Source organism: Lepidochelys kempii, chromosome 7, assembly GCF_965140285.1.
Source record: "Lepidochelys kempii isolate rLepKem1 chromosome 7, rLepKem1.hap1, whole genome shotgun sequence".
In the NCBI taxonomy this organism is placed as follows: Eukaryota; Metazoa; Chordata; order Testudines; family Cheloniidae; genus Lepidochelys; species Lepidochelys kempii.
The window spans coordinates 36964083-36977333 of NC_136386.1; the positions used below are offsets into that span (position 1 = coordinate 36964083).

The following is a 13251-nucleotide window of genomic DNA, read 5'->3' on the forward strand; positions in this document are numbered from 1 at the left end:
CAGCTTCTCCCTTAAAACTCATGAGAGTGGCTTGAACCAATGGGTTTCAGAGTAACAGCCTGTTAGTCTGTATTCGCAAAAAGAAAAGGAGGACTTGTGGCACCTTAGAGACTAACCAATTTATTTGAGCATGAGCTTTCGCAAGCTACAGCTCACTTCATCGGCTGTAGCTCACGAAAAGCTTATGCTTGAAACAATGAGATTTTTTTTAGCAATGAATGTGTTGAGGGTGTTTTCCTGTGGCCAGTTTTTTCCTGGAGCCAGCCGGGCCAAGAACATCCCCTTTTTAAAAAAAAAAAAAAAGGGCTGAGCTTCCCAAGACTCCAGGAGCTGGGGGTCTAAGGAACAGCTAGGCAGGGGCCAGCAGGATGCCTAGGCATCCCTCACAAGGCTTCCCCGGCCTGCTCCCGCGCTAGCTTAGTCCCGGATCGCCTCTGAACCCAGACGGCCCCGGCTCCGGCCTGATGGGCACAACCGCAGGCCAATGTACTGCTGGGGGCGTGGCCTGAATGGTGTGACTGGCTGCGCGGGGGGGGGGGTGGCGTGTGAGGGGCGGGGCACATGGTGCCCGCCTCAAGCCCATCTGCAGGAGGGAGGGGTTGAGAGGGGTTTGTGTCACGTGACCCATCTGATGCGTCATCAGCGCGCGCCCCTGACGGCTTCCCTAGGCAGTGGGCGGAGCCATGCCGGTTTCGGGCACTGCCTAGGGGCACAGTGACCCGGTCGGACATGAGCGGCCTCAGCCTTCTACTGCGGGCGGCGCGCGCCGCGTTCCCCCCCGGGGCCAGGCAGCTACGCACTGGCGGCCTCCGCAGTGCCTACGCCAAGGAGCTTTTCCTGGGGAAGCTGCGGAAGGTGAGGTTGAGGGAGACGAGCCCGGGCTCCCAGCACCCTCCGCAACTGTGCCCGGCCCCTGGGGGTGTCTCCTCCCCTCGCTGGGGCACCTCTGGGGCTGCCAGCCCCCGCCACTGACTTCCCGGCCCCTGGGGGTGTCTCCTCCCCTCGCTGGGGCACCTCTGGGGCTGCCAGCCCCCGCCACTGACTTCCCGGCCCCTGGGGGTGTCTCCTCCCCTCGCTGGGGCACCTCTGGGGCTCCCAGCCCCCGCCACTGACTTCCCGGCCCCTGGGGGTGTCTCCTCCCCTCGCTGGGGCACCTCTGGGGCTGCCAGCCCCCGCCACTGACTTCCCGGCCCCTGGGGGTGTCTCCTCCCCTCGCTGGGGCACCTCTGGGGCTGCCAGCCCCCGCCACTGACTTCCCGGCCCCTGGGGGTGTCTCCTCCCCTCGCTGGGGCACCTCTGGGGCTGCCAGCCCCCGCCACTGACTTCCCGGCCCCTGGGGGTGTCTCCTCCCCTCGCTGGGGCACCTCTGGGGCTGCCAGCCCCCGCCACTGACTTCCCGGCCCCTGGGGGTGTCTCCTCCCCTCGCTGGGGCACCTCTGGGGCTCCCAGCCCCCGCCACTGACTTCCCGGCCCCTGGGGGTGTCTCCTCCCCTCGCTGGGGCACCTCTGGGGCTCCCAGCCCCCGCCCTGCAGCTGATTGTGTCTGATCCCTGGGGTGTCTCCTCCCTTCCATGGGGGCACCCCTGGGGCTCCCAGCCCCCGCCCCACCACGGACTGTGTCTGGCTCCTGGGGACTTTTCTCCTCTCTCTGGGGCAGTCCCAGGGCTGCCAGCACGCCCCTTGCAACGGTGCCTGTCCCCTGGGGTGTCTCCTCCCTTTGCTGGAGCACCGCTCAGGTTCCCCACCAGTGACTGTGCCCAGCCCCTGGGGACTCTTCTCTTGCTGGGGCACTCTTGGGGCTGCAAGCACCCTCCTTGCAACTGTGCCCAGCCCCTGGGGACTCTCTTCCCTTTGCTGGGATACCCCTGGCTGTTTGTCTCCTCAGGGTTCTCCTCCAGGCCACATCGTTCTCTGGGGCCTCCTTCCAGGTTGTCCCACCCTGGTGCCTCTCCCTTCGGGGGACCCCTCACAGCCCCAGCCTTTCTCCTGCATGGAATGGAGCCGTTTCATCCCCTGTTCTCTATGTGCAGACAATGATTTACAGCCTGGCTCTTATCTGTACAGGAGCAGCTCAGGAGTAGCTGTTACCTGAGTGATCTGTGTAAATGAGACCACCTATTCACTGTCTCTACACTTGTCATGGTCCAGTTGGGGGACCCAGATTCTAGAGTAAGAGGACCTCCCACCAGAGCATTTTGCACCATGTGAAACACATCTACGCTTCCTATACACTAAGTTTTTTCTGAAAATCTTCCTTTGGTGCTAGCAACAATGGGAATGCTATTAGAAACGGCTTGCAAGGATTTTAACACTATGTTGAGTAACTATTTGGTGGTAAAAATGCATGCTACTTACCCTTGTGTTTAGCTGCTGATAACACCAGTTGCTAATAATGAGTAAAACACTTGCTAATATAGATGTACTGTGTGGCGGCTTACTCGAGTCATTTGGTATTCAAGTTGGAGCATTAGGAGATATGTTTCAGATTGTGGGGTCAGGAACAGGTACGAAGATCTGCTATAAAAGTGAATGTGGCCTGAATGGTGCACAAGGGAAAGGAGACAGTTTATCTTGCACTCTGACCTATAGGACAGCACCTGCTAGATAGACTTTAGGTTTGTTTGGTTTTTTTAAGTGATTTGCTAATCCTCTCCCTTCTGGATTACTATAACCTCTTCTTCAACCACACTGACATGCTTATTGCTCCTCTTAATGGTGTCCAAAGTGTAGTTGCCAAAACTATCTTCTAGCCAATTAATCTGATCATGTCTTCCCCTTCATTTGAATCCCTACACTAGTCCCCAAACACACCAGTTTGTTCAGACTCCATTCATAGTCTTTCACATTTTCATCCTGATTTTCATCTATTACCTGGTCTGCTATTGTCCCCTCTTCACCACAAGTGATACTGTGTTCATAATTTCCTCCTATTTGCATCTCTGTGCAATTTACTGTGGTTTCCCTTTATATGTGGAACACGCTCCCCATTCTAGTTTACCAACCTGCCACCCTTTCTTCATTTAAGTCCTTTTTAAGAAACCACTTCTACAATGAGACTTACAAGGAGTAAGTTTATAACTAAAGAGGAAAAAAGCAAAGTTGTCTCCCCCTCTTGCCAGTGTATTCCAGATGCTGTGGATCTGTCATCTAGGTTGTAATGTTTTGGAGTTTGGGACTCTATATTCTTCTGTGTACTGTACAGTGCCAGGCATATTCTAGGTGCTTAACAAATAATAGAGCCAGTATTTGTATACAGACTGAAATCATTCTGAAACTTAATTTCTTTCCTTTAGAAGTTACACTTTATTCTACGGAGATTGCATAAGGTCCAAAATTCTGGATTCTATACTTCTGGGTTATCTGATTTGACAGTAAAAACATGCTTAGCACTTCACTTTTTGTTAGTTTAAATTGTTAGGAAACAGAACTTGTATAAAGGTGAGTTCTTTATATTATATCTAAAGGAAGATTTAATTGTGTGGTCAGTTTCACTTCCACATTTCGATGAACTGTTGGAAAGGCAGCTACAGAGGCACATACTCAAGTTTCCATTGCTTGTTGGTAGTTAAGTGTGCCCTTGGGGATGAAACCTCTGTTACACAATGTACATAGTCTATATTTTCTCTTTGCCCTTCTTCCTTTGAACCCTGCCCCTGCTGATGTTGTCTTTTGAGCAGCACAATGAAACAGTGTCACTTCTGCCCAGAGCTAGCCACAGCCATTGTGAAAAATGAGGCGTATCAGAATGGTCCTCTGGAACATCACTCTATTAAGTGCCCATTTCTTTCCAGAATGCAGTTCCCAGGCCCTGTTCAATGCCTTCATTTTTAACATTGGCATCTAGTGAGTAGGTGGCAGTAAATTAAGGCCTTTCCCCTCACAAGCCACAGATGACAAAGAAGGAGTGTATAATATATACGTGTGGACAATACAAGATTGCCAGCCTTCATGTCAGGAAATTGCTCTTTCACACGTTATGCAATTAATATTAATGCTTCAGTTTTTGTTTTGAAGAAAGGGGAGAAAATAATTGAAGGACATACTAAGCAACAGAGTGGATTTGACTTAAATCACTAATCAGGAAGACATGATTTAATCATGGATTTCTACATAAGAGCATTCTTGTTGGTTGCTATAACCTTAATACATACATAAGCTTCACAACTCAGAGATAGATGTAGGCTTCATTTTTAGAAGGTACACACTATACATTTTTAAAGTGATTTATTTTGAAAACTTTTCAGATTAGTTTTACAACTATATCAGAAAATGAATGATTGTTTGGTTATTTTATTTACCAAAGGTAATTGAAGCAGATACTTATGAAGTCATTGGGAGGTAAACTATTTATCTCCAGTTCAACAGGTTAATCATTAATATTTGGAGGATTTTCTTGCCACGCTGTATTAGGAAAACATCACCAGACGGACATTTTAAATTGTTTTATTTAACTAAAATAACCACGTTATGTATTCTGGATTTTTTTAACCGTAAACATATAATTTAACAAAATGAGCATATGAATTGTTGAATTCAAGTTTTTTAAAATCAGGTTTGTTTTTGTTAAAATTGTTAATTAAAATAGTTAAATGAAATATTTAAAAAAAAATTAAATCAACTATGTCAGCCAGGTCAACATGAGAAACTTAAAATATTGGCTTCTGTAGCTAACTCAGTTATCTTCATCTTCATTTTCCTATTTTTTTCATAATCTGGAAAAGAAAAACAAGCTTTCCTGCTTTTTCAGGTCCCAAACGATTTCTCAATTTGGAATGAATTAGAATATTTTCTTCCTTTGGACTTTCTACACCGGCAGAAGAAGCTACTGCTGTTAAAAGTGAGATTATCACTTCACTAGTCTCTGAATCCAAGTGCTTAAGTGACTTCCACCAATTCACTGGTGTGACTTTCTTTAAAACGTGATCAGCAAACATATTTCTTGAATGGTTCTTATTCCCAAAGTGGGTCTCTTTTATGGCCTGCTGCCATTATAGGCTACGCTCAGAAAGACCTCAAGACTTCTGTAATGTGCTGCTCAAACAGTTCCACTGTTTCAGAGTAACAGCCATGTTAGTCTGTATTCGCAAAAAGAAAAGGAGTACTTGTGGCACCTTAGAAACTAACCAATTTATTTGAGCATAAGCTTTCGTGAGCTACAGCTCACTTCATCGGATGCATATTGTGGAAACTGCAGAAGACAGTACATTGAGTACTCTTTACATTGAGAGTGGTCACTTTGGATTGGCTATTACCAGCAGGAGAGTGAGTTTGTGTGTGTGGGGCGGGGGGTGAGAAAACCTGGATTTGTGCTGGAAATGGCTCAACTTGATTATCATACACATTGTAAGGAGAGTGATCACTTTAGATAAGCTATTACCAGCAGGAGAGTGGGGTGGGAGGAGGAGGTATTGTTTCATGGTCTCTGTGTATATAATGTCTTCTGCAGTTTCCACAGTATGCATCCAATGAAGTGAGTTGTAGCTCACGAAAGCTTATGCTCAAACAAATTGGTTAGTTCCACTGTTGTTTCTACGGCCTGTCCCTCCCTTCTCACATTTATCTCCAGACTTCTGCTCCTTGTCCAGATCTGTTCCACCCCCAACCATCTTTTATTCATTGAACTTTTTGAAACTTTACACTTTTAGAAAGGTAAGGGATTGCAAATGTATGTACACAGAGTCAGAGGGACAATAGGGTTGAGGTTGGTTTGTTGGTTTTTGCTGTTAACAAGCATGTTATCTCTGGGGAGACACATACACAGTTTGAGAACTGCAAAACTAAGCATCTTTGATGGTATCTTCTAGATCAGGATGGGCAAATTATAGCCCGTGGGCTGGATCTGGCCCGTCAGGGCTTTGAAACTGCTCCGCAGGATTGCCACCCCTGTGGCGCCAAGGTAGGCTTCCTGCCTGCCCTGGCCCCACACCGCTTCTGGAAGCAGCCGGCGCCACGTCCCTGCGGCCCTTGGGGGAGCAAGGGCAGAGGGCTCCGTGTGCTGTCTGTGCCTGCAGGCACCGCCCTCCGCAGCTCCCATTGGCCGGGAACAGAGAGCCGCGGCCAATGAGTGCTTCAGGGGAGGTACCTGCAGACAAGGGCAGCGCGTGGAGCCCTCTGCCCCTCCCCTCCCCAAGGGGCTGCAGGGATGTGGTGCTGGCTGCTTCCGGGAGCAGTGTGGGGCCAAGGTAGTCAGGGAGCCTGCCTTAGCTCCGCTGCGTGCCGCTGCCACCCTGGAGCTGCTCAAAGTAAGCAGCACTGGGCCAGAGCCCATACCCCGAACCCCTCCTACACCCCAATCCCATGCCCTGAGCCCCCTCGTAATCCTGCACCCCTCCTGTGCCTTAAGACTGCTCTTGCACCCCCAACCACTTGCCCTGAGCCCTTTCCTGCACACTGCACTCCCTCCCATACCCTAACTCCTTGCCCCACCCTACATTCGTGGCCCTGCGTGCAATTTCCCGACCCAGATGTGGCCCTCTGGCCAAAAAGTTTGCCCACCCCTGTTCTAGACTGACCACTGAGTCCCATTGGGCAGATAGAAAGATTAACCAAAATAATCTATACAGAAGTCTGTGGACACAATTTTATGGGGTTCCAGGATCCATCAACTATTGAAACTCATTTACAAAACTTTTCTTAAACATTACGTGAATATATGGTCTCATACTATAGAATTAGAATATATAATCCCTATTCAATGGTGAGAGATCTTTGAGCTATAATGTGATTTAATTAAAACTATCTTTAGATTGCTTTTTTCATCAAAAAGAATTTTATCAAAATTTTGATTTTTTTATTTTAAAAAATCATTGATTTTTATCCACCCTGCTAAGCAACCAAGTTCATTGCTTAATGTTTTAAAGTATAGTAAATTTTCTTTAAAATAGAAATGGGTAGCTAAATGATATACTAATTATCAGACAATTAAATGTCATGGAACTTACTTCTGAAGTAATGCCCTCCACTCACTGATAGTAATGGGATTTTTGCCATAGACTTCACTGGGAACAAGACTGGATCCTTTATAGTGTTCGAAGAGCATTAGCTTTTCTTCTGTGCCCTTAAACAAGCCAAGGAGCATAAACACTGCCAAATTACCGTATATGCTCGTTAATAAGCCAAATTTTTTTAGTAAAAAAGGGAAGCATCAGAAAAGAGGGTCGGCTTATGAACAGGTATAGAGAGGGAGAGGTGGGACACAGCCCCCACCCCAACAGAGGGAGCAAGGAGCGGCAGCAGAGTCAGAAGGAAAGAGGTGGGGCCAGAATCTCTCCGCTTCTGGCCACGCTGCTCTCCCCCCAGCCTCCGAAGAAGCTGCAGCTTCGGGGCTGGCACTCTGCGGCCGCACCGCCCGGCCCAGCCCGCTGGAGCACGCTGCGGCCACGCCAGAGACATCCTCCCCTGGCCCACCCCAGCTAAGATGGGAAGGGATGGGATGGGATGGGAGGAGTGTGGGGGTCCTGGTCTAGGGGTGGGATCATGGGGTGGTGGTCACAGGGGTTGCTTCTCCCCCAGATGCTGTCCCGGCCCAGCAGGGTGAACAGCTGGCGCGCCGGGACGCTTTGTTTTCTTAGGTTTACCTCTGTGCCTGCGGACGCTCAAGGTAAACAAACCATCTCGGCCCGCCAGCAGCTTATCCTGATGGTCCAGGAGCCAAAGTTTGCTGACCCCTGAATTATAGGGTCAGCTTATGAATGCATCATAAAAATTTTCCATTTTTACTTATCTATCTTGGCGGGGTCGGCTTATAAACAAACCGGCTTATGATCGAGTATATCCGGTAAGTGTAAAAATATAATAAGAGCCAAAAAAAGAGTTTGAAGAACAGCTAGCCAAAAACTCAAAAGGTAATTATTAAATGTTTTTTTCAGTACATCAGAAGCAGGAAGCCTGCTAAACAACCAGTGGGGCCCCTGGATGATCGAGATACAAAAGGAGAACTTAAAGACGATAAAGTCATTGCAGAGAAAATAAATGAATTCTTTGCTTCAGTCTTCACGGCTGAGGATGTTAGGGAGATTCCCAAGCCTGACCCATCGTTTGCAGGTGACAAATCTGTAGAATTGTTACAGATTGAAGGGTCACTAGAGGAGGTTTTGGAATTAATTGATAAACTTAACAGTAACAAGTCACTGGGACCAGATGGCATTCACCCAAGAGTTTTGAAAGAACTCAAATGTGAAATTGTGGAACTATTAACTATGGTTTGTAACCTGTCCTTTAAATCAGCTTCTGTACTCAATGACTGGAAGATAGCTAATGTAACGCCAATATTTAAAAAGGGCTCTAGAGGTGATCCCAGCAATTACAGAACGGTAAGTCTAACGTCAGTACTGGGCAAATTAGTTGAAACAATAGTAAAGAATAAAATTGTCAGACACATAGAAGAACATAAATTGTTGGGCAAAGGTCAACCTGGTTTCTGAAAAGGGAAATCATGTCTTGCTAATTTATTAGAGTTCTTTGACAGGGTCAACAAACATGTGGACAAGGGGGATCCAGTGGACATAGTGTACTTAGATTTCCAGAAAGCCTTGACAAGGTCCCTCACCAAAGGCTCCTACGTAAATTAAGTTGTCATGGGATAAGAGGGAAGATCATTTCATGGATTGAGAACTGGTTAAAAGACAGAGAACAAAGGGTAGGAATAAATGGTAAATTTTCAGAATGGAGAGGGGTAACTAGTGGTGTTCCCCAAGGGTCAGTCCTAGGACCAATCCTATACAACTTATTCATAAATGATCTGGAGAAAGGGGTAAATAGTGAGGTACCTAAGTTTGCAGACGATACTAAACTTCTCAAGATAGTTAAGACCAAAGTAGACTGTGAAGAACTTCAAAAAGATCTCACAAAACTAAGTGATTGGGCAACAAAATGGCAATGAAATTTAATATGGAAAATGTAAAGTAATGCACATTGGAAAAAATAATCCCAACTATTCATACAATATGATGGGGGCTAATTTAGCTACAACTAATCAGGAGAAAGATCTTGGAGTCCTCGTGGATAGGTCTCAGAAGATGTCCACGCAGTGTGCAGCGGCAGTCAAAAAAGCAAATGGGATGTTAGGAATCATTTTAAAAGGGATAGAGAATAGGATGGAGAATATCTTATTGCTCTTATATAAATCCAGGGTATGCCCACATCTTGAATACTGAGTACAGATGTGGTCCCCTCATCTCAAAAAAGATATACTGGCATTAGAAAAGGTTCAGAAAAGAGCAACTAAAATGATTAGGGGTTTGGAACAGATCCCATATGAGGAGAAATTAAAGAGGCTAGGACTTTTCAGCTTGGAAAAGAGGAGACTAAGGGTATATAAAATCATGAGTGGTGTGGAGAAAGTGAATAAAGAAAAGTTATTTACTTGTTCCCATAGTATAAGAACTAGGGGCCACCAAATGAAATTAATGGGCAGCAGGTTTAAATCAAATAAAAGGAAGTTCTTCTTCACTCAGCGCACAGTCAACCTGTGGAACTCCTTGCTTGAGCAGGTTGTGAAGGCTAGGACTATAACAGGGTTTAAAAGAGAACTGGATAAATTCATGTAGATCAAGTCCATTAATGGCTATTAGCCAGGATGGGTAAGGAATGATGTCCCTAGCCTCTGTCTGTCAGAGGGTGGAGATGGATGGCAGGAAAGAGATCACTTTGATCATTGCCTGTTAGGTTCACTCCCTCTGGGGCACCTGGCATTGGCCACTGTCGGTAGACAGGTTACTGGGCTGGATGGACCTTTGGTCTGACCCAGTATGGCCATTCTTATGTACTATCAGAATAGATAAACTCCAAATTAAATTTATTATTAATCAAAAGAAGGATTCTTGAAATATGAACTTAAATTGAGCCAAACAAATCCACAAGAGGCATTAACCAAATTCAGTAATGTGAGGTTAGCAGCACTTTGTGATCTTCCAGAACAAACCATGTCGTGTCAAGGAAAGGATCGTGGAAATCAAGCAAACAAATTTCGTCCCATAGAGCCTGACCATCACTTATTTCATACTCAGCTCCTCCTGATATAGCAAATTTTCTATACATTGGTCCTTTTCTGAAAATTTTAGAAGTTACCAAATCCTAAGTGTTGTCTCCACACTCCTTTAGGAGTACTTGAGTGAAGAGAGAATGACATGGTCTTGCAAAGGGGAGTTTTGTTTTGAGAAGGCAGGGTAAGGGAGTAGGAACACTGTCACTTTAGCGATATTTCACATCTCTTATTAGCTGCTCATAATTTTCTCTTTATTCAAGTCTAAAGATTGTAATGCCTCCAACTTGCAATGAAAAACCCCTTGTGTGAGGGAGAGACTGGAGCAAAGCGGAACTGCATTGTGCTAATCCATGCACTCTATTATTGAGCACCCAACGATGTGCTAAGAGTTTCACAAAACTAGTATATATCGTCCCTGCCCCAAGGAGCTTACAGTCTAAAATTGGCCCAAGTGAGGGCCATAAACAAAAATGTGTACTAATTGGTAAAACAGGATTCTGGTAACAGGGTCATGTGGTTACTCAAGTATGTACTTGTTGGTCGCTCATTTTACCTGTTAGCACACTTTCTTGTATATGAGCAGTTTTCCTTCACCCCAGTTTTTCATTTTCAGATGCTATTCCTCGTTTGTTTCAACATGCAGTACAATTGAAAAATGTAGTTTTCAATACAGAACAAGTATCTTTCATTTACTTAAGTTTGCTTATTTGAGACTACCTGAATTCCTGTAAACATTTTCCACAATTTTTGTTTTTAGAGGTTAACATCTAAAAGCCACATGTTCTTCTTCAGCCTGCTTTTTATTTTAAATTACCGTAATCATATTATACTCTGACGTTTTAGGAGGAAGTTTTCCCTTATCCAGAGATTTCTAATGAAGAATTAGAAGAAATCAACCAGTTTGTAGGACCAGTAGAAAAATTCTTCAGTGAGGAAGGTATGGTTATTCATCTTTTTCCATACAAATGGTTTCTAATTAGTGATATTACTATAATTGAAATACTAAAAAGGAAACACTGTTACACTTTGTGCATTTATCATGACTTGTATAGTGTCACTGTTTTCCCTTGCATAGTCAATTTTCTCTTTTTGTTCAGTTCACTCATGCATCAAAGAGGAGAGAAATAAGAAAATTATTGTAAAACCACAAAAATTTGAAAGGAGGGCTCTGGGGCAAATGTAAGAATTGAAACTGCTTTTCCCTTTAAAAGTGTGTTCCTTTCACTGTCCTGTAATTTATAAGCATCTGATTTTGCTCATCTTTTTCCAACCAAATTCAGCAGAGGCAAGCAGAAAGAGTGACTATTTCAGAAGCTATGAGCATATAAAAATAGATGTTCTGCAATACTAACTAGATCAGTGAATCTGTTTTGGAAAATTGATGAGAACTTTTTGCTTAGCAAAGGCACAGTGTGATTAAATGTTTAATTTTTTCTCTGTTCTCTCAGAGAAACATTGTTGAATAGCTCCTAATTTCTTTACAAGCACTTATTTTCACTTCTGACGTAGTTAAGCAGTATCACCCCCAATTTCCAGATGGCAAGTGTGGGGCAAAGCTTCTGACTTCCCCAAAGACTCGGAGGAAGTCCAGGGTCATGACGTGGATTAAAACTCCTGAGGCTATTGGGCCAACTAGCAGCCAGTGACTATGTCCCTGTTCAATGGAATAATTCAGCAATTTAAGCTAAAACTCAAGAAATTCTTAAGAGTGACAGAGAAGACAATGCATATTTAGAGGGCCATGAAATCAAAAAATAAACAAATACTCTTCAGTCAGTTTAAGAGCTGATATTTAATGGAGAAATGAAAAGGAGTACTTGTGGCACCTTAGAGACTAACCAATTTATTTGAGCATAAGCGTTCGTGAGCTACAGCTCACTTCATCGGATGCATCCAATGAAGTGAGCTGTAGCTCAAATAAAGCTTATGCTTATGCTCAAATAAAGCTTATGCTTATGCTCAAATAAAGCTTATGCTTATGCTCAAATAAATTGGTTAGTCTCTAAGGTGCCACAAGTACTCCTTTTCTTTTTGCGAATACAGACTAACACGGCTGTTACTCTGAAACCTGTCATTATGTAATGGAGAAATGAAAAACATTAGGTTACACGGTCTAGTTGATGGTGAAAATGATTTAATTTTGTTTGGGTACTCTGCCATTTCTGGTTAGATATTCAGGGATAATTCTGAGCAGCAAAAAAAAAACTGGAAAGCTGCCTAAGCGCTTGGAAATTTGATACAGTTGGCACTGAGCAAAGAAATTCAACTGAGCAGAATCTCTGAAGCTTGGCAATTCTCATACACCATGCAGATGTCTGTATCACTCTAGTGAATGAACAAGTAAACAACAAACGCTTTTCTCTCCCAAATCAGCTAATTATAACCCAAGTATATTCTTGATATGATGTGCGTTGTAGCCTAAACCATTACAAAAAATCAGTTGCTTTGTTACAATGTTATGTTTTCTGACTGAATTTCATCCCTCAACCAAGCATTGTGGTTGACCCCTTCTACCTCATGCAGTCCTTGTTAAGTCCCCTGCCTGTGATGAATAGGAATCTTTCTCAGGGAAGTGCCACTGGACTCTGCAGGATTTGCTTTTTTCCCTCAAGAATTTTTTTTCGGCAGGATAGCTTCAGCCTCTGCTGCTGAACAGCAACATACCGTAATGAAAACTAATGAAATTCTTGTCAGTTTACATGCTTGCTATTCTTGAGGACCTAATGGGCAGCTGTGCAACTGGCAAGAACCAGATCTGTTCTTGCTTAAAAACTACCCAATCTATTAAAATTTATTGGGATAAATGTTCTTGAGGCTGTTCTGTGACAAATTCCGAGTTGTTTTTTTTCTTTATCCCAGTGTTTTGGAATTGTGGAATTTCTTATACTATTCTAATGCTTCATGCTAGTGTACACCTGAATATGCAAAGAAATGTTCAACATGGTTAAAAAAGCTATAGATTCTCCCCACTTCCAAGGCCCTACTATTCATGTGTCACCACTTGGAGTATAACTTCTGTCATTGAAACCTTCCAGTCAGTTCCTTCTTGAATGCAGTCAGGGAAGGAGCACCGTGAAGAGCTGTGCCTCTTCAGCTGGAGAACTGTTTCAGCTGAGTAGAGCTCGTTCTTGCAGAAATCTCTTCAGTCTTATTTTTTTTGTGGAGCGTTCTCTTCTTACTATGTAAGAAACAACTGGAAGATTCCAAGGGCTGTTATGTGCTATCCAGGAGCCACCATGAAGAGAGGAGTTGGCTCAAATTCTCTC

At 44.4% G+C, this 13251-nt stretch overlaps 1 protein-coding gene across 3 annotated transcripts in view; it reads left to right on the forward strand.

The window, feature by feature from the left end:
• Nucleotides 1-655: 655 nt before the first annotated feature.
• ACAD9 (acyl-CoA dehydrogenase family member 9) overlaps nucleotides 656-13251 on the forward strand; it is a 62570-nt gene continuing 49974 nt past the window's right edge. Inside the window, exons 1-2 of one of the 3 annotated variants that reach the window (XM_073352221.2) lie at nucleotides 656-855; nucleotides 10829-10922. In XM_073352221.2, coding sequence (XP_073208322.1) covers nucleotides 730-855; nucleotides 10829-10922 — 220 coding nt within the window. In that variant the 5' untranslated portion in view covers nucleotides 656-729. The remainder of the gene's footprint in view (nucleotides 856-10828; nucleotides 10923-13251) is intronic. The other 2 variants (XM_073352220.2, XM_073352222.2) reach the window with 2 other exon arrangements.